The 21,148-nt window shown below is 43.3% G+C and overlaps 1 protein-coding gene across 3 annotated transcripts in view; it reads right to left on the minus strand.

The window, feature by feature from the left end:
* Positions 1 to 19,745, minus strand: part of dagla (diacylglycerol lipase, alpha) — a 31,404-nt gene extending 11,659 nt beyond the window's left edge. For all 3 annotated transcript variants that reach the window (XM_031846064.1, XM_031846063.1, XM_031846065.1), the window contains exons 1-12: positions 18,944 to 19,745; positions 6,422 to 6,523; positions 6,113 to 6,324; positions 5,812 to 5,913; positions 5,590 to 5,728; positions 5,366 to 5,453; positions 4,451 to 4,585; positions 4,273 to 4,350; positions 3,460 to 3,584; positions 3,000 to 3,150; positions 1,152 to 1,235; positions 234 to 311 (exon numbers count right to left, since the gene is read on the minus strand). In XM_031846064.1, coding sequence (XP_031701924.1) covers positions 234 to 311; positions 1,152 to 1,235; positions 3,000 to 3,150; positions 3,460 to 3,584; positions 4,273 to 4,350; positions 4,451 to 4,585; positions 5,366 to 5,453; positions 5,590 to 5,728; positions 5,812 to 5,913; positions 6,113 to 6,324; positions 6,422 to 6,516 — 1,287 coding nt within the window. In that variant the 5' untranslated portion in view covers positions 6,517 to 6,523; positions 18,944 to 19,745. The remainder of the gene's footprint in view (positions 1 to 233; positions 312 to 1,151; positions 1,236 to 2,999; positions 3,151 to 3,459; positions 3,585 to 4,272; positions 4,351 to 4,450; positions 4,586 to 5,365; positions 5,454 to 5,589; positions 5,729 to 5,811; positions 5,914 to 6,112; positions 6,325 to 6,421; positions 6,524 to 18,943) is intronic.
* Positions 19,746 to 21,148: the final 1,403 nt, after the last annotated feature.

Below are 21,148 nucleotides of genomic sequence, written 5' to 3' on the forward strand. Positions count from 1 at the left end.
AAGAAAGAGAGACAGAAATATGGACAGGAAGTCTGCGTCATTAATCTCTTGTTAAAATATTCAAAGCAATTGTTCTAGTATTAACAACTCAAAGGACCTTCGGAGTCTGGAATAATGTGCAATGGAGAACAGAAATGCAAAGAGGAAAATCTCATAGGAGACTGTACAGAGGAGTATACTCAGAGAGATTCATGTTTTATAAAGCCTCTCCTACAATACATTAATACACTGACCTTGTGGCCAAGCCAGGTCCCGTGCTGCTCCTCTACAGGCAAACGTTCAGAATCCCCCGTCAGATCAGTCAAGGCGTCCTGATGCACACAAGACAAATTTAAAAAGAAATCTAAAAAGAGTGGATGAACTGAAACAGGGGGAATTAGACAAAGAAAGTGAAAAGATCACCTTACTAATTAAAGTGCACCTATAAGGCAAAGGAATTAAAAATACCACTCATAATATCCTTTGCAAATTGGAATATTATTAGTTATACTGTATTAACCGTAGCAAGAGCTATAAGTCCACAGAGAATGGTATATGCTCGTATAAAACTCCATACATCATTCTTACTTTAATGTTTCTTTTCGCCATGTAAGGTTTTCCTTTGCTCAACATAAGGCTTTAAGTGGTACCTAGTATGTGTAAATGGTGTTTCTTATCTTGATAATGCATGGCAGAAGTTTGACGTTTGCCCTGAGAGCAACGAGAGCTCAACATTTACTTACTTAGATATATATATATATTCAGAAATACCTCGCAAAATGCTTCTTTAATCTTTGTACTCTAATTGTAACGTGTACAGTACAGTACAGTTTCCACTGGCTGGGAGCAAAGCATCAGAGATCAATGGGATGAGAATCATGGCCTTTGTAATAAGGGCATGATTAAGCCCTCAGCTGTTGTTTCAAGTCAGGTCTCATAACACTACAGGAATTCTCAAAAGAAAAGGACATTTAGTTCTAAAAGTGGACAGTCACGTTTCTCTATGCGTGACGGGTGTAGGAGTTTGAGAACACTGCATAAAGCTGTGAGGATTTCACCTGCTCTGGAGGTGTTGGTGTTGTGAGGTACTGAAGGGAACAGGGTGCACGAATGTTTAAAGGGATCTAAAAGATATATTACTATTAAAACAGGCAAAGAAAGATAAAGTTCACCTTTGGCGATAGGGTTCCTCTTATACTGATGACAACCTTCTTTTTCGCATGATCCACTGCCACAAAAAACGGGGTCTCGTAAACCTGGATGTAAGATGCAGAGTGGACAGAGAACGGTGGTGAGAAAGTGAGAGGAACCGGCAACGGTCAAAGTGAGGAGGAGACAAATACTTTAGTACACGTTAGTTCTACTTCCATCCCAGCAAGCAGAGCAGTCTTTGTCCTTAAATATTTCTCCACTTGGCACCGCACACATAAGTCCTATAATTCAGTCCCTGGCAGTCATTTATAGATGGAAACTAACCTCCCCAAGAAGTGCCCTGCTTTAGAAATCATGTGGCTCGAGTGCTAGTGTGAATGCTGTGGAAATTCCACCTGAAAATAGAATAACTTAATTGAATATTTGCAAACTATTACAACAACTATTTATATTTCTTTCAGTGGGATTATGAGTGGGGAAAGTGATGAGAGTTATGCATGTCTGGAGTGAAATTATTTTGACTTTTAAAACTACACCACAACAGTGGGGTTAAACTATTTGCTTTTTAGTGTTAACTTTGGCCACTACATTTTAAAAGTTACTGGTATTTTTTCTGGTATTTTATCAGCTTGGGACTTGTTTTTGTAGTCGACATCATCATGCCAATCAGTCTGAACAGCCATTTTTACTCACCAACTTAATAGAGACAGCCCACAGCGAGGGAGAAAACAATTCATCGCTCCCCATTGACTTATATTGCGCGACGGTCCCTCCTTGTCAATTCTGTCTGCTAGCAAACAACAGAAAATTGCCCTAAAGCTTCAGTAGTGTTATAGTAGAATGTCTTGTTTGCATGATAGGACATGTTACCTGCAGCTTGCTAACAGCCAACATGTCCCATCATCTTTGGAGTCATGAAATGCACCCCTGTTAGACATCGGGTGCAATAATAATCCTTTGACATGCTGAAATCTGATGTTTTTCAGCTAGCTACTGGGCATTTTGTTAGCGTTTCAGCCCTTGGTTGCATAATGTAGCGCCGATTTCTTTCCCCTCTGATGGACGTTTCTTTCAGAGTATGTCTCTGTTGCCTTAACATGGGGATGCAAGCAGCTTTACTAGATATAGCTGTTCAACAAACGTTCACTAGGCAACGACCAAGTACTGATAGGATGATGACCAGCTGTGACCACTCACCAGAAAGTAAAATCAAAAAGTGAATAAAAAAATGTTTGCCACCCCCGCTCTCCACAGGGGGAGGAATCTCCCTCCAAATCATTTCAACTGGAACATAATTTGACAAAGTGAAATGTAAATGACTCATTATAACACTCTTAAGGCAATGCACCAAAAGCCTGCAAGACTGCATCATCTGATGAGAGGCCACCAAATTGAACACTCTCCCCTCTTCGGCTGCACCTTAAGGATCTGTCCATGCCGGTCACAAACAGCCTCGGCGGAGTCCAACACCTACTGAGAACACACTTGACTTGCTGCCGAGAATGTGGACACGGCAACTCAACTGCCCATATCTCAGCAACTACACTGGTGAGTAAAGTGTTATCAAAACATTTACAAATGACGGCCAGAGCTACAAAATAAAGCCACTAAATGATCAGACTGGCTGCTACTGTAACATTGTATGCAGGGCTCTTTGTGCAGAACAGCTTTAAAAGGGAATGCAATAATTCACCTCGACAGTGTATTTTGCAAAAGGTATTGACATTAAAACAAAAGCATGGACAAATGAAAACAAAATCCTGACGCTGCTCCTCACACTTATCCACACAAACAATCCATTGTCTAAATTCGGAAGTTAAGGCCAAACACCTCCGACTGCTCATTAAGCCAGTTGTCGGATTACTCACAGCATCGTGGCAGGATGTGTAGACAATCTGAACCTGCTTGAGGTCCCTGTCCAGGAAGTGTCTCCGTATGGCCAGGACATTACAGCCGCAACAATTGTCCTCCTCCACTGTCACAGCCTGAGACAACCGAGAGCCAGATCCGGAAGTACAGCTGGGGTGAGAGGGAAAGATGAGAAAACAGCAGGACGTGAATACTAAAAACAGATGAATACAAGAGTAAACAGGTAAGGTGACAGAGACATAATCAAGTCTCCCAGTGTAGGCGATGTGGAAAAGAGAATGTGATTAATTCGACAATCGGCTTGTGTCGGTGAGTGAGTCTAACTGGAGTGGTATTATCTGAGTGGATTACCACTTGGCAAGTGTTGACGCATGTGAAATTTGATCCGCACTGGAGAGTCTCAAGAGACACAGAAGCCAAATAGATCAAAACTGTGCAGGTGTATGTGTCAGCGCTCACGGGCAGGAGCTGGCGAGGCGGCAGAGCCCACAGGCAGGCTTCCTCATTAGGTACATGGGCCAACCGTACGCAGCCAGGGCAAAGAGCATGTAATAACACACATCCTTGTACATGTTCATCTCGGTCTGGGAGAGGGAGGGCAGACAGACAGACAGACAGACAGACAGACAGACACACACACACACACACACACACACCCACACACGTCAGAACACACAGGTGAGGAATAAGAGCAATAACACATTCAGAAATCTTGAGATAGTCAAATACGCAGATGTCCTTTTAGATGATTACTACATACACACTACATACACAGATGCTAATTGCATTTAAAAAAAACATTGCACACAACTGCAGACAAACAAAGATTTTGAAAGACAGTATCATCAAATCAACCTATGGCTGTGGTTTAGTCCCACGGTTTTGTTTTTATGGTGTGAAATATACACAAAACCTTTTTGCATGGGGCTAAAAAGCTAAGGGACCCTGGGACACCTAGGTTACTCCAATTATTGATATATCTACTTCTATCTTAATAATAATAATAATGACTGTCAGCTAGAGGAAAGCCCATTGTTTGTTGTGTATTGTATATAATTTACGTGACTTTAAGCAAGTAAAATAGTTTACAAAAAATGTAAATAAGATACAAGAGTCTTTAAGAACGAGTTTAACTGCATGTTGTATTTTTATGATCCGGTGTGTCATTGTTTACCTGAACTCTAAAATGTCTACCTTTCTCAATTGCCCACTGTTGCTGTGATACAAACACAACCTTCACTTTGTCAATTCATCGCACATAAAGAAACTTACCGAGTTCTTAAGGTCCAGGTATCGAGTATTACGAGTGACAGGCATTCCAGATAAGAAGGCTAAGATGTCATTGTTGGCCTTAGGAAGAGACAACAGAATAGAAAACTTGTTGTCATTACAGCTCATGCCTATGCAAGCACAAAAATATATATATATTTTTTTTTATAGATAGTGATACCTGGTCCAGGATAGCAGATCTCTTAGACCGCTGCCTCTGGCGGAGAAGTACCAGGCCAGCAATAATATCGCTAGGCACAATGTCCAGGTCTCTGAAGAACTCTGCAAAGAGGCTGGCCACTTCTGAATACGCATCCTGGACAGGAGAGCAGATATCAAGGCATGTCGGCAAAGCACAGCGACAAAAAGAGGACCGCTTCATTTAATCATGCAGCCTCTGAACTGCCTGACCCTCTGCTTGTTGTGCTCTGTTCAAGTGAATGATGGTTCATAGCAAATTAAAAATTGTATATTCTCCACACCCCAATTGCAATTTTGTTGGCTTATAAGTAACATAGCTTTAGACAAAAGGTGAGGCAACTTTGGCCTCTCAATTTCACAAGCAATGCTGACTAATGTAAACACCAACTTAGACATCACCAAGTATGTGTTTATATATGTAATGTAAGGCGGTATAGTACAACTGCCTGGACATTTTCAATGCTTCAAAGCACGCTAACCTGAGGGTTTGTGGATTTGTACCAATAGTCAGAGAGGAAAATGCTTTTTTTACAAGATACAGTATAATGCCAATCTTTCTGGATTTTTTTTACTTGCAGGACTTCCGTCCTGCAGTCCAGTCTCGTGAATAGCTGTCACTATATGACTGCAGTTGTAAGGACTTTCTTTGCAGACAGCTTGTAAATTGATTTAGACTGAAACTAAATCATTTTACATTCAAGTTTGATATGAAATGCTTAATGTGCCGGTAAGTCGCTGAGCAGTGAGCTCCTTTGTGTCACTGCCGTGACTCATCCTGTTAGGGATTATTTTAATGACTGGCTCGCTGGACATGCTCGACAAATTTATGGTGTCATTCCTCTCTGTTTTACTTTAACCGCAGAGAGGAAATGGATAAGTCTGTGTTGTGACTCACCGATTGTGTATCCTGGGCTCTCGTGCAGCACATGAAGAACTTGAGTCTCCTGCTCCAGCTGCTGGCTTGGCCTTCCTCTAGCCGGTGTCTAATGGAGAGAAAAGGGAAAGGAAGACTATCAAGACTGAATTTTTGGTGGAAAAACAGATAAGATGTGCATGCTTGTTGTGTCAAGACAAAATAAGAGACAGTAAGAAATAGAGAAACTAAGTGCTTGTTAATACCTGAGTGTGTACGTTGTCAGGTTGCGCTGGCGCCGACGGGTGGCTTTCAGTTTGACAAAAGTCCGACCCGTGGGATCAAAGGTGCACGTGAGGGTAATGCAAACGCTGAAAATGACTAGCCAGTTGCATGCAACGATTCCTGCAGAAAATATTAAAACATCATTCACATTCAAGCATAACGAAACCACCTTCAACTTGAAATGTCCATCCTCCTTCTCTCACCCAAAGCCAGGTTTTTGGCAGTGACATCAGAGCACGGCTGATAATACTGGACAAGCCAGGCAATTCCCACCACAGCATATACTAGCTCTACCAACAGAATAGCTTGAGAGAGAAAGAGAGGGAAAGAGAGTGGTGAATAATGATCAATATCTGTCCAATCAATATAAACAGTGTTCAAATCTTAACTTGGAACCACAGATAATCCTGACAACCACATCCTCCACTCCTCTCGGGCATTAAAGAGGCAATCCTGTTTAAAGAGAGCCTCAGAAGAAGAAGTGAGTGTGCCCGTGTGTCTCACCAAGCCGTATATAGATGACATACTGCACAGCTTCCCTGGGCTGTGTGTACAGAATGCTGCCTCTCATGCTCAGCCACATGATGGCGCTCTCACAGATAAGGCAGCTGACCAGGATGCCCAGGTACCCTCTGCCATGGTCCCCCAGCGTTACAGAACAGGACTGGTCGGAGCCGTACGGGAGGCCGAACAGCACCACGGACAGAACCACCAACCTGGACATGAAAGAGAAGTGGAAGGAATTAATATACACGGGTATATTAAAAATGAAATATATATATATAATGCAAAAACATCAATACAGTGACTCACCAGATGCAGTGCAATAGAAAGAGGAAGAGGGCAGGCAGCACCAGGTCATCACTGCCAACTGACCAGCGCCGCCGAAACATCACCATGCCAGGCATCACTGCCCTGTGGGGAGACCGAAGGGAGAGGGACAACTTCAGGGACAATGGACATCCTTTTCAAACTGGCATCTCTGTCTAAAAAGTTATAATGCTTCAATTCTCTCCTCTCAATTCTCCACAGGTATTTTTTGAAAAGGTTTGACCTAATGTCCTAACATACTGTACATCCTAATCCCACATAACAAGCTTCAAACAACGAGAGAGGGGAAAGAGAGGACCGATGAACAAACACATTTATACTGGCATGGATCCCTCAACAGGTCAAATATTGCTTAACACTCGACGTCATGATTAGGCCACCGATTTACTTTCCGTTTATCAAACTCTCTTTACTGAAACTGAGAGAGGGCTGCAGGGATTATAACGAAAATAGACTTGCACAAGTGGAGGAGATTGTAAGATAATGGGACGTGGAGAAGATGAGACTAAGTGGGTGAAGGGATGCAGAGAAAATGCACCACTTAATGAACAAAAGAGAGAGAACCAGCTTTGACATACAATGGTACCAGGCTGGTTATGGCCATGTGGAAAAAAAGCTTCTTTTATGTCACTCTGTCCATTCTCCTCCATGGAAAAGCATCACGAGTTTACTCAAGTGGCCTCTGGGCTTCACTGAAATGAACTGTAAAATACATGGTAGGGAGAGAAGGAGCCACAGAGAGGCTGATGTAGGCCTTACGGTGCCGATACAGGCTGATACAGCCTTTATCATACACCGCTCCTGCATATTTGCTGAAAGCTAAAGGACAGATTTTACAGTTCTGTCCAAAAAGTATGCCATCCATCATGCCAAGACCGTCGACTATAAAAGATAAAGCAGCACAAGTTAGTTTTCAGATTTCTTGTTGGTCACTATCCAGCACTCCTCTGCTTTTTAGTATTGTTTCAGAACATTTTTTCACATTTTTTTTAGTTATTGAGAAACTGGCAGCACCCTTCTTCACCCTTAAATACCAGTCCTCACAGTTGTTAAAGTCTCACTTCTTACTTACATCGTGCCTGCATGAAATAGCCCACGAGGGACAGTTGCATCATTCCCTCGTCAAAGGTAAATGTGGTATTATACAAGATCTTCCCGTTTCAAATTGACAAATGCCGCAGCAAAGATGCAGTGATTTGCATCCCTACAAGGGGCAACGTGCAGTTGATCATTTACAGTACGTGAACTCAGATTGGACCAAGATATCCAAGTACTGACACAACTGGAACAACTTGGTGGTGCAGCAAATGTGGCATTCCTTCCATTGTCTCTGTTCACATTTGTGTTTCCCGACATGATGCACAGTTGTTCCTTTTCTAAGTTTCACACTGGTTGGAACTAACTGGACTAGAATGTACAGTAACCTTTTGTTTCCCCCTGTGTATATCAGGTAGTGTCAAGACGACATCCTTGTCATTCCATTCCGCTCTTTTAGACGGTGATGGTGCAAGCTGGCAGTATAGAGCCAGCTTAACAACAAGCGGTCTGTTTGCAGAACAATAGCTTGCTGTGAAAATAACACCTGTGGTCCTTTAGCTTTGTGTTTCACAGTGTTTTCTTGGGCAACTATGCCCTAATAATGATAATAGATGCACAGACAATGGACGGTGTCTGAAAGGACTTGCTTTTAGAGGAGAGTCCTCATTTTCCTGCACTAACATGACGAGTGCAGAAGACTTTTCTCCAACCAAATCAATTCCAATGCTCTATACTGAACAAACCATATATTACATGTATTCATTGTACTAGCTGAGCACATAAAGAGGCTTGAAAGGAGGTCTAGAGTTACTGTTCCTTGTTTGTACTTCGTAATTACCTCTGGAGGAAGAAATCAGCCAAAGAAAAGAAAAGAATAACATCCATTGAGGCATTTGTGCTGCTACCTACATAGCTCCGAGTAGGGACGTGTGGAGTAGTACAGAAAAACACCGGCATTTCCTCTGAGCAGATCTGGAGGAGAAATACCTTTCCACAAAGCCTTCTCTTTTTTTCATTACTGAACATACTGAAGACCTTGCAGTCAGAACGGATCCTCATTCTTGCTCCAGAAGTTTTCAACTAGGCAACAAGGCGACTTTTTCAAGCCCGACTTCGTCAAGCTAAGACTTCTCGAATGTGTAGTTACCTCATTTTTATTGTTCAAACCATGTGTTTGCATCCGATTTCGGTCCTCTCTTCTGCTCGGTGGTCACGTAGACATTGGGCCACTCCCAGGTGCCATGACCCCGCTAACCTCATTTATCCTACTCTCTCAGCTCATGTTGAGCAAGTGGTACCGGGGGGGCTCTGGAATTGCCAGTCGGCAGTGCCGAAAGCTGAGTTTATCTCGGGCTACGCTTCCTTGCTCTCTCTCAGCTTTCTTGCTCTAACTGAGACCTGGATCACGCCAGAAAATACCACCACACCTGCAGCTCTGTCAGAAGTGTACTCTTTCTCTCACACTCCCAGAGCTGCAAGGCAGGGTGGTGGTACTGGCTTGCTAATTTCCCCAAAATGGAAATACACTCTCGTCTCAGTTCCTCAGTTCTCCCCGTCCTCTTTCGAATTTCATGCGGTTACTGTCACTTATCCAGTCAAGCTCACCATTGCTGTTGTGTATCGCCCACCAGGCCATCTTGGTGAGTTCTTGGAAGATCTCGACACATTAGTCTCACACTTCCATGATGATGGCTCCGCACTCATCCTGCTCGGAGACTTTAACATCCAGACTGATAAATTAGAACCGCTTCTTTCCTTCCTCTCCTCTTTTGACCTTTACCCCGCCTCTTCTCCTCCTACCCACAAGGCCGGCAACCAGCTGGATCTTATCTTCACAAGACACTGTTCTACTGCTAACCTCTCCGTCACTCACCTCCAGCTCTCTGACCACTATTTCATGTCTTACTCCCTCTCCCTCTCCTCTCCCCCCGTACTTCCACCACCTACCCACATGGTTTCTACCCATAGTCATCTCCGCTCCCTCTCCCCGGCTGATCTTTCATCTTCTGTTACCTCTGCTCTCCCTGAAGCCTTCTCTCTCCTATCCCCTGATATTGCTACTGATCTTCTCCTCACCACCCTTTCCTCTTCTTTGGACAACCTCTGTCCCTTCACCTCCAGGCCTGCACGGCCAACCCCACCTGCCCCATGGCTGTCGGACTCAGTGCGTAATGACAGACGGAGCCTAAGAGAGGCTGAGCGTAAATGGAGAAAAGGCAAACTCCTGGGGGACCTTCTTAACTTCCAAGCTCTTCTTTCCACTTTTTTCACCACTCTATCTACTGCTAAAGCTGCTTTCTTTCACTCCAAAATCCTAACCTCTGCTTCCAATCCTAAAAAAACTCTTCGAAACTTTCTCTTCACTCCTCCAACCCCCACCCCCTCCTCCTACTTCCTCCCTTCTCCCTGACGATTTCGCCAACTTCTTTGACAAGAAGGTAAACGATATCAGATCCTCCTTCTCTCAGCCCAACAGAGGCAAGGACACGTCACATGTTCTGGTTTAATAAATATTTCGGAGGTAGAATTGTGACGGATGAATATTGACACACTGCAAAAAATGCATGTAAACTCAAATTTCATTAAAAAAAAAAAATTGTCTGCCAAAGTTTTATGAGGCAAAAATGCATTCAGCAGGTTTGTTAGGTCTGAAATACATTCATAATAAAATAAACACGTAAAATATCAACATAACACTGTCCGGCTCTATTGTTGAGCTGGAAATGAGCCGTGGACACATGCATCATGATGGGAGTTTTAAGCTTCAGCTAACAGTGGATCACTTCGAATAGGGTGTCAGGATAATGGCAATAATTAACATCTTCTCTATTCCATTGAGAGAAAGAAATGACTGGTGGAAGTAGTTTGGCCTTTTGAATGACATTAATCAAGCGGACACCCACTATTCACTCAACTGTGAAATGCTTTGGCTGCTTGCAATTGCACAGCAAAGAAATCTAGTTGCTCACCTCAGTGGTCACAATAATTAGACCCTCTCCAACACTTTTCTTAACAGCACAATAAACTACAGGCTCAAAATACAGTTTAATCCACACCGTGAACAGTGCTGTGAGCGTTATGAGACTGGTATTCACTGTAGGGCTGCTACATGCTATTCTAAGGTGCTTCTGTTATCTCATGCATCCATGTTCTCAAACCCTGACATGTTTGCCTCACTGAGGCGGTCGCATTCCTTTAGTAGAAGCTCAAGAGTAAAAGGAAATATTGAAACTGCTCAATTTCTTTGAATAATACACGGTACAGAGAAATCAACGCACCAAGAAACTGTGATTTCACGGAGTGGGCAAAAATATTACAGCACAATTTGTGCCCAGTAACGACTAATCCCTTCAGTGTTTTAGTGACATGAAAATTGTTTTCACAGCAACCAAACCTGAGTGTTGTGTTGGCAGCCGATTATAATTGGCTATCTGTAGGGTCAGACCACGAGCAGTGCGACAGTGTGAAGGTTTCCTGTCCAATCAAAGCACTGCAGCAGGTGGTTTCACTGATTGGCAGACCTTCAACCAAAGAAGGCGGACAACACCGTAAAAATCAGCTGGAAGAAAACCCTTGCAAGCTTTAGCGCTTGCTGTGATTACTTGTAAAAAAAAACCAAAGCTCCAGAGGAGACTTGAGGAATACACTGTACATTAGGTGTGGCACGACTCTTGACCCACAGATTCCAATTCTTAATCGAAGCCCAATATGTGGCTCCTCAGCTTTGGGGTAACGCCAGAGAGCGGAGGAAACAAGGGCATGTGACTGAAGTCACAGCTACTTGTAAAACTCTATCTGGGTTGGAGTAACATTAAAGAGGACAGCGGGAGGGAGGGAGGGAGGAAAGAGGGGAAAAGAAATAAAGGAACATCCGAACCCCCCCCCCCCCCCAAATCTCATTTAGGCCAAAACAATCAGGCCGGTGAAATCAAGTAGATCTCTTAAATGCAGAAGGCACACTAGACCTCCAGGGACACGGTTATCAGCCCTCTCCTCCAGGCCTGTTGTTAAGATTTGGCTCAAAGTCCCAGCGGAGACCTCAACAGTGGAAAAAAAACAAAAAAAACATTATGACATAATTATAAATGAAATGAGATTACAGCAGAGAGTTTGTGACCTTGTAGAAGTGTTGGATCTCCTCAGTAAAGTTATTATGAGTTAGTAGTGCCAGCTCCTTCCATCTGTCCACGCATCAATCCGTTTCATTTAATATCCCGTTCAGGTCACGGGGATGGAGACTAGCACATCGTGTACTGGGTGATTTATGGTTTCCAAGTTAGGAGACTTGTGGCCTGCAGACCTTGGTAATTACCTTGTATTTTAAGAACCACATTGTGACTGCTCAACCACCATTGTTTTTAAACTATCTTGTGTTTCTTTTATTTCCTGAGATATTCCTTTTATTGAGTGCCTTTCATGGCTTGATTCTATTTGGCCATGATAAGGGCTGCAACTAAGTATTATTTTCAAAATTGATCATTTTATTAAAATCTATGAAACGTTTCATTCATGAAAATGGCCATCACTATTACCCAGAGCCCCGAGTGCTGCGTTAAATTGTTTGTTTCGTCCAACCAACAGTCCAAAGACATCTACATTGAAATAGAACAGAGTGAAGCAGCAAGACGGACGACGTTACATGTATTCAATCTGTCTTCAGGTTGTATTCTCACTTTCCAGGCCTCTGTAACGGCATCAACTGCGGCCACAGATTCTGAAGTCAGTCAATATTTCCGATTGATCACTCCCAAGGTTCTATGAAGATCGATGTGCTGAGAACACCTCAGAAAAATGTCCCTTTTAACGATCAGTGAACCCAAGTCTCGGATGAGTACAGCTGCGACTAGTCCTCGAGATCAGACTCCTCCCCTAAGTCAACCTTGCCTTTTTTGTCCAGTCAAAACCTCACAATCAAGAGAATACCAGCCTAATAATCTTAGTATGTAATCTATCAAGCTGCACAGTGACAGACATGAATCAGTTCTGTGCGCAACTAATTAGCACTGACCTCTGGCCAGATAGCCTCTGCCAGCCTCATTTCATGGAGGACTCCGGTACTCAGTCCATGTCTCAACCCCTCATCCTCACTATTTGCCTCCTTAAGGGCTCTCCCATCCATCACCCAGGGGATGTTGGCCTATTAGTGCTGCTGTTAAGCTTCTACTGGATGCACTTAGACTGTTTTCACAACCGTGATGTTACACTTTACGTTCAACATTTTAAATTGCATACTTCCACAGTCAAGTGTGCTTTTGTAGTAAACTCAACGTCTTCCTTTGTGAGTAGAACAGAAAGGGTAGATATGTTTGTTTTTATTCTCTATAAAGATATTTACAAATCAGAAAAACTGCAAATCTTGAGAAAATAAAGACATGCAGCGGCATGATATGGGGGTTGTTAAGAGTGTGAAATACAACATTCCTGTGAAAATAACGGTTGCATAAAAAAGAACAATACACACAAATGCTATCCAAAAAAATTATATTTATTCTGTGATATAATGAATCATCTTATAAAAAAATAAACTTAACAAATGTTAAGGCCTCACTGGACACACTTGTACTGACGAAACTTTGACAACATACTGATTATTTCAAAACCTGCACGCAGCAAAAAATAGACATTTTTTGACACGCATAGCTGACTAATTCTACTTACACAGCACACAACCACGAGCTCAAGCCACACATGAACATTTCATTTTATTGTGATGAAACCTTTGCAAATCCAATAGACGTGACAAGGAGCTGGCCAAAAAGAAAAACATGAACACTATCAGGACGTCATCAGTTGGATTCTACCCAGCACATTTACAGCAAAGTCCAAATATAGACTACTAGATGTCATTTGCACTTTACAAGGCATAGTCTACATATGTACCACGGTACAGTGAAATGGCTTTTTATGAACTGTTTGTGAATAGACATTCTGTGGATTCATAGATGTTTTGTAAATTGGCATGGCATGTCCTCTCTGCCTTTGTTTCATGCAACCCTTCCCTGTCTGTGTAAATATACAACATTTCACCTGCTCATTTCATTCTGAGCAATAGTGGGTGGACCGCTTCATATCAACCGTTTTAATAACTATGAAACTGATCAGTGAGAAACTGTCATGCCGGCATAACCACAATTAGATTTTATTTAGAAAGCATTAGCACCCAGCAAAGCAGGTCTGAACAAAATACCAAAAAACGCAAAAAAGAAATGATTCATTTAAATTATTTTTTAGAGTTTTTAAAGTTGTTTTGTTTGTAAATGTATAATAAGCATCATTTAGTTATCGCTACTGAGAATTTAACAAAAAAAAACATGACGTAGATAGGTTTGCAGTTTTCAAGGTGTATATTTCAAATTGCATCTCTTACACACATGAAGATAAAGTTGTGAACACCGGCTGAATATCTATGATCAGAATCATTATAACTGTGTTATAACTGCTACTGTGTAAAGGGAATACTGCTGTTAAAAAGCACCTTATTTGTTTCAAGTGTTTGCAAACCAAATGTTATTGCACTTTTGTTCATGTAGCAGTACTTTTAAAATAAAAGTGCGCAATACACTACTTTTGAATTCTTTATTGAACTTTGCGCATAACAATGCGATTAATCGCAAAACAATCATGCGATTAAAATTATAATCGTTGCCCAGCACTAATAAATACATTCACTTGCAGCACCTGAAGCTGACACACACCACACACACCCTGCTGTGTTCCTAACCTGAGATCAAAAGAAGATCTAAATGTCTAAAAAAGCTGACCTTTAGGGCAACTCTACTACACAGACCACTCCAGGCGGAGCTGCAGTCCCCGACTCTGCCTACTGCATGAGTCATGCCAACTCTTGACTCTCATCCCGACCTAGTGACTCCGTCTGAATCCAAAGGACATGTTTTGTGAAAAAGACTGACATATTCCTGCATGCGAGCAGTGCTTTTGTGCTCCGCACAGCGTGCTACTGTGTGCCAGGCCCAGGCCCGTAGCCCACGTGATGCAACAACAATGACAGTGCTCCCCGTCCGTCATTATGGCTTTGTGTTCGACATGGACGTGAAACAAACGAGGCAAAGGCATGCAGCACAGCATCAGACATGTTTTACTGAGAGTGACTGCTTTTTGGATTGTCCGATGCATCCCCTACACATGGCAGAGCCGAGTCAAACCCACTTACATAAGTCTTTGAACACTATATGGAAGTTTAAAAATCTGGCTGTTCTGTTATGTCTTCATTTGGCACACACGCACGCACACGCACACGCACACACACACACACGCACACACACGCATGAAAGTTGAGAAATTTGAAGACATTATCACAACAGATAAATACAAACCCCAGGTCCTACAGGTGTTTAATTTGCTGCTGCAGCATCATAGTTCAAACCTTAACCTTATCATGAGGTACCGAAAAGTGATCCAACCATAATCTGCATTATAGTTTGAGCGACAAACAAACTTGACTTCTCAACTTGACTTTTGATGTTTCAAGTGTCCAGATTTTCATGTTGAAAAAAAAGTCAACGTCACGTACATAACATGTAATCAGTGTAATCTGTCATAACCTGGCTCCCAGGCTATGACAAATATGGAAAGGACAGAAGGGATGACGGTAAATTAAAGGTATTTATTATAACTAACAACAGAAATAGTCACCATTGTGAATTGTGTAGTAACATCAGCAATGTAAACGTGAATGCGTGTGTGAAGAAGTGTGGGGTGTTGCCAGTGAAACAAAGGAAGACCAAAACCAAAGTATAAACGGGCAGCCACTGGCAGGGATCACTCAACATGCACAGGAGAGAGAGAGCCAGGGCAGAGCAACACTGGAGCAGGGCTTCTATGCCCTATAGGAGCTCCAGGACCAGGTGCTCTGCATCGGGTAATCTGCCACGATCCTGTGACTCCTTCAGGGTCAAAAGCACACCTCTACAGTGGTTGGAGGCAGGGCCGTCTCAAATCCATTTAACTTTCATGCACCTCCCAGGCCTACAGAACAGATATATGATGGTACAGCCACCAACAAACAACAGGTGGTGTTTACTCAGGTGCGCACATTTAGTGTGAAACTAAAGAAATACAGGATGCCCAGTTGAAGCTGTGCATCAGTGTAGCAATGTGTTGTGTATTATGCAGCACTTGATTAAATAAAAGGTGAAACATTGTTCCGCTTTGCGTGATAGTACTACTGGATGCCATTCTGAAACTGTTTTTGTGGATGTCCGTCCAAAGTCGGGATGCTCTGCTCTGATCTTTCTTGTCAAATCAGGCATTTGCTGCTTCAATAGACACGAAATATCTAAATTGTATCAATCTTAAGCCAACTGATACAAACCGCTTGTGTACATTCTTCCAGAATCAGTCCAGAGTGTGAGTCTTTACTTGTCCCTGGTTATACAGGACATCTACCGCTCTTCACTCACACTGGAGGTAAAGAGAGTTATGTAAACTAAGGTGCGTCCAGCAAGACACAGGTGAGCAGATTCCAGCTTTCACTGCATCATCTGAAAACATCCTGAATGTATCAAGACATTCAATGCAGCACAGTTGGTGTCTGCAGCAAGTACGAGTGCCCTGTGCCGGTGCACGGGATGTGGATGCTCACACGGCACAATTAGGTGAATGAAAAATGTGTGCATTTTAAAAATAGCTGGGAGTCTCTACCTTTTTCACACTCACACAGACCAATGTCTTAAATGTCGTTCATACGGGCTATACACACAAAATGTAAGGATGAGGCTCTGGCCACCGATTGCACAATGAGTTGGTGAACTAATATTAAAGAGAGGCTCTGTTGGCACACATTCAGGCACACAAGTACGCAGCGTGCAGGTAGCTTGTTGTGGTGTCAGAATCAATAGGAATCATGGAGAAAAGAAAAATATTTGCTGGGGGGGGGGGGCAGTACAGGCAGGCTGAAGAGGAGTTGGCACGCAGTTAGGCGTTGGGCACAGTGTCTAAAGACAATGCTGTTGTACTTGGTTGACATGACGGTTCGACTGCAGCACAGTCCTAAAATCCCTCCGTCTCCTCTGCTCTCTGTCATACGTCCATCTGCTCCAGTGTCTCTCTCTCTCTCTCTCTCTCTCTCTCTTCTTCTGCCCGGGTCAGTGTTACACTCTGCTCAGAACAAGATTCTCTCCAGCAAATAGTCACATCCCTGGCTCTGCTCCTGCCGTCTCTCATGATCCCGTCTCTCTGCCCGTTCCGTCACACTACAGCAGCGTTCCGTCCACCCCAAAAGGCTCTCGTCCATCTCCGAACTCCATCTCACCCTTTCTCATCTTCTGTCTTCCCATCCTCCTGCTCTCTCCTTCTACCCACACACTCATTCAGTATTCATATTTTAGAGGACATTTATGAGCATGAAACCGAGCGTGTGCATCTGCACCATTTTCGGTGCAGAGGAAACCTACATTTTCACCTCCAGCCTTCCCCTGTCACCCCCCCTCCCCCCCCTCCTCTCCTTTTCCTTATCTAGCTAATCCAGATTCTGGTTTTGGTTTCGTGTTGCTCATCTTTTTTTAGACTGAAAGCCATGTGCCACTCACTCCTACTCTCCCTCTGCCTCTTTCTCCATCTTTTTCTCCCACTGCCACCCACTCAATCCCTTTCACCTCTTCCCACTCCATTTTCGCTTCTTTCAGTTGATGTGATCGTATGTGCACTGCACATTGCATGCATGTGTTTATGTATAGATCAATGTATTTTTGTTTGTTTGGGGGGGGGGGGGGTTTGTCCATGCAACACACTCCTGCAGCCATAGGTTTTTCACACATTGGTATTTTTCACACTCCTGTCTATTAATATCTTTGCTGATCATCAATCCTGCCTCCCGGGTATTATCACAGAGTCTACATCCATATGGCTTATTTGGAGCACATGTCCCATGATGCACTTGAAAATGTTAATGGCCTAGTCATCTGTCATGAACTTACATTTCAAGCCCCATGTTTGACAAATGAATACCAAGAGGTAACTGGCAAGCTTGTTCTCCAATAATTCAATTTATTGTTTATTGAGAATTTATTAATTAGTCAATATTAGAGAAGAGGAGCAGGTTTTCTGGCACGAGGGAAGGTCACACATTGTGTGTGCGTTTTGGAAAACAAAGAGACAAAGACTGTATCTGCCAGGACTCGCTGGAGGCACTAGGTTTCCACCAGGGTTGAAGCCTACAGGGATGCCAGCGAACAAAGTGTAAACACTGGTGTTGATGCAGCCTTACATGGATGGGCTTGGGTTGATTTTTTAGGTTAAAAATGATTATTGTGCAAGCTTGTCTATTCAATAGGCTTCAGGTAAGAGGCAGGACGCAGTGCAGAAATGAGAATAAAATAAGAAAGATGTCAATAAAAGCTGGAATTTAGTCCTCAACTCATCTGTGAGCCATAGACACTCTGCCCCTAACGAACTCATCTGGACTTCAGCATAAACAGAAGACAGGTCTAAACTACACTATGTGCTACTTTAAGTGTACCGACTAATATTTCATTGTCACCTCTTGTTGTGCTCAAAAATTGTACAACTATTTTAGACTGGATTGTCACATTATTAAATTACAAAGCACTTAGAGCTGTCCATTATGCTCGTTGGGACAGCTTGGCACTGCAGCTGACACCTCATTTAGCTCATTTATGCTGAAACATTGCTTGATGTAGGCATTTTGCACTTGCATGGACGTAGATAAGAACTACATCCACAACTGGAAGTCGTGAGGAAAGGACGGTCTTAATTATCAGCGAAATATTCTCAGTGTGAGTGATGAACAGGTGTGACATTCCCCTTACTGTTGCTGTGCCAGGTCCTATTCTTAAAAAGGAAACATGTCATCTACTGACCAACCAAAAGCACATACGGTCTGCAAATGATACAAGTCTGGTTAGTCAAGTCTCCTTCTAGTAAGGAAAAACAAACAGTGGAGTGATCATATAGCTTATAAATAAGAATAAGAAAATAAGTCAACAGCAATGTTGGTAATGGGGTCTGTCATTTGACTTACTTCAACTGAATACTTTGGAGAGCTGGCAGCACTTTACACCAACTGAAACTATCTCATCACTTTGGACTCGTGCAGCTTGTGATGGGCATTTGTCATTATCATGGCATTTTACACAGTAAATTAAAAAATAAATAATAATACGCTATAACTGAACCACGGAACTATATTTAGCTGCAGTCCTGGGTGTTTATACGTGCGACCGCATGTAGGTAGGTCAGCAGCAGCAGCAGCGGCGCGGCAGTAGCCTCTAATCTCGGTTGATCCGGACGGCTGCCTCAGGTGGCATCTTGCGGGCCTGTAGCTAACGGAGATGTGGCCTAAGAAATGTGTCTCAAAGCAGCACTAAAGCGAGGATTAAAAAGCCGGGTCACACCGTCCGCGCTGCGGGGGACTGGCAGCGCTGCATGTGTAGAGAGCCGAAGGCAGGTAATCAGTCACACTGTCAGTCCCTTCATCCTGCTGCTCACCTGTATGTTGACGGTGCCTTGCCAAGACCCACTGCATCGGTTCCGCTCGCTCTCCCATATCCTTCCGACAGCCGACCAGCCTCACTCTCCCCGACACCCGGCCCAGGGGTTTGGAGGAGGGGAGGGGATTCTCACAAATGCCTCACCGATAGAATTATAACAACCGTACAGACGTCATTACAACGGGTAGGATGAATGGATCGACAGACATCAAAGAGCCGCAGCTTACTCGGTTATGAGCCGGCTGTCAGGCGAGCCTGGTGCATGCCATCAAAGAGCGTTGTAAATTACACGGTCGTGTTCCACCCTCTTGGAGAGACCGACAGCTTCTTGGTTCTCCGCGTAATTGCAACACGTCGTCGGCTGTGGCAGCTCACGGAGCGTGGATCATTTTTCACGTCCCTCCGTCGGAGCTCGGCATGATGATTTCTATCCACAGAGAGAAAAAAAAAGGGTCGCAGTGCCGCGTGTGGGTTTGACGAACAAGACGACCTCTTTTCGATCTTCACGTTGTCGTCAGCAGCTTGTGTGTGCCATCAGCCGGACAACTCCCGAACCCCGGCACGGGTAGCAGCTAAACGGAGGCAGCATTTTCCACAGGATCTCTGGCCCAACCCCTCGGACAATTTCTCCCACAGAAAAAAAATACGCACGAATCGGTTATTCCCCTTCCGCGGCTGCCTGCGCAAATCCCGTACAACGTTATGTTTACGCACACCTGACTCGGGTATTTTTTTTTTTTTTTTTCAAGACCGCAGGGCACTTCAGAGATCCTGCAGAGAAAGGGCGCCACTGGTGGTTCCTGAATATCAAGGAATCCGCTACTGAATCAAAGAGGGCGGTGTTCTCCGAGAGGGTGCCGCTCCTCTTTGTTAAGTCACACAGACAGACTCGACGGGGTTTGGCTTTCTTGTTTGGTTTGTGAGTTGTTAGTTTTCAGGGAGCTGTTTGTTGGTTCAAAAACAATAAATTCGACTAATTTAACGCAAACATGTCAAAAAGCGTATTTGATTGGGCCTAGTTCCACAGCGACAGCGATGCAGGCAAATATTGACGTGTGCGGCAAATAAACACGACTTTTACAGGCATTATTTGTCTAAAACGTTTATAAATCTGCATTTTAAACTATCAAAAAATCATGTTGTTCACTGGGTCTGATTTGGACCTTAAGCTTAGGCCATTTAGTCATAGCCTACGTGTAGGAGGTCTACTGTTGGCCGCTTTGTTAATGCTAAAATCGATACACACCTTCATAGTTGAACGTCTAGTTTCTGGTTCTTAACTTACACATATCCAATGTTGCGTCGTATCTCCCATCTTACAACATTAAATTGTGCTTTTGAATATCAGGGATATATAAAGTGCATATTCGGTGAGAATAGACATAAAAAAAGGTGGGCGGTCTCGTCCTATGTTTGATATTCAAGTTTGAGTTGTTTTTGACAAATTTGGGTTCAAATCCGACTCGCTTTAGCCGTGTATTTTGCGTCAACCAGGATCCATTTCACCGACATCTCCGTACTTAACCGATTACCATCTTGACATACTGGAATCTTTTTCCGACGTATAATGGGCGTGGATCAGCGTCACCTCGTTACATGTACACATGGAAGTGTGTACTGTCGTCTGTCGAAAAAGCGAAATCTATGCCAACAATGTATTAAAAAAAGGAGATCCAGTTCCTGGGAAAACCTCATGAGAGCACTTCCTCGTCCAGTCACAGGGACTTCTCACTTTCACACACACTGCTGACCTCAGGGCTCCAGGTTATTTGGCAGATATTCCCCTGTCTGAAAATAGACACAAAGCTCTCTGTCATTGGTGTTTCAATTGCAACGGAATTTGCCATAGCTTTTTTTGTATTGTAATATTTCGTAATAGCACATTTGTATGGACAAAGGCAAATGTGATGCAGGGTTACAACCCTTCATAGAGAAGAATGCAACATGACTCATTTAGTGTCCAACCCTCTCATGAGAACTGACAGAAGAGAAGATGATGGCGAGGAGTATCACTGGAGCGTGTGCTGGTGGGGGAAAATGCAGAAAAGGGGCTAAAAGGGCACTGCTAATTCTGCCCCAATTTCATAACAAGAATCTGTCCTTGTACTGCATGTGTGACCTCTATGTGTGAGTGCACTTGTTGTCAATCACTGGCAATGTCCCTCTGACATGTTTTTTTTTAGTTAGGTTAAAGAGAGCTCTC

Source organism: Anarrhichthys ocellatus, unplaced genomic scaffold (genome assembly GCF_004355925.1).
Source record: "Anarrhichthys ocellatus isolate YVR2014 unplaced genomic scaffold, GSC_Weel_1.0 scaffold6, whole genome shotgun sequence".
Taxonomy (NCBI): Eukaryota; Metazoa; Chordata; class Actinopteri; order Perciformes; family Anarhichadidae; genus Anarrhichthys; species Anarrhichthys ocellatus.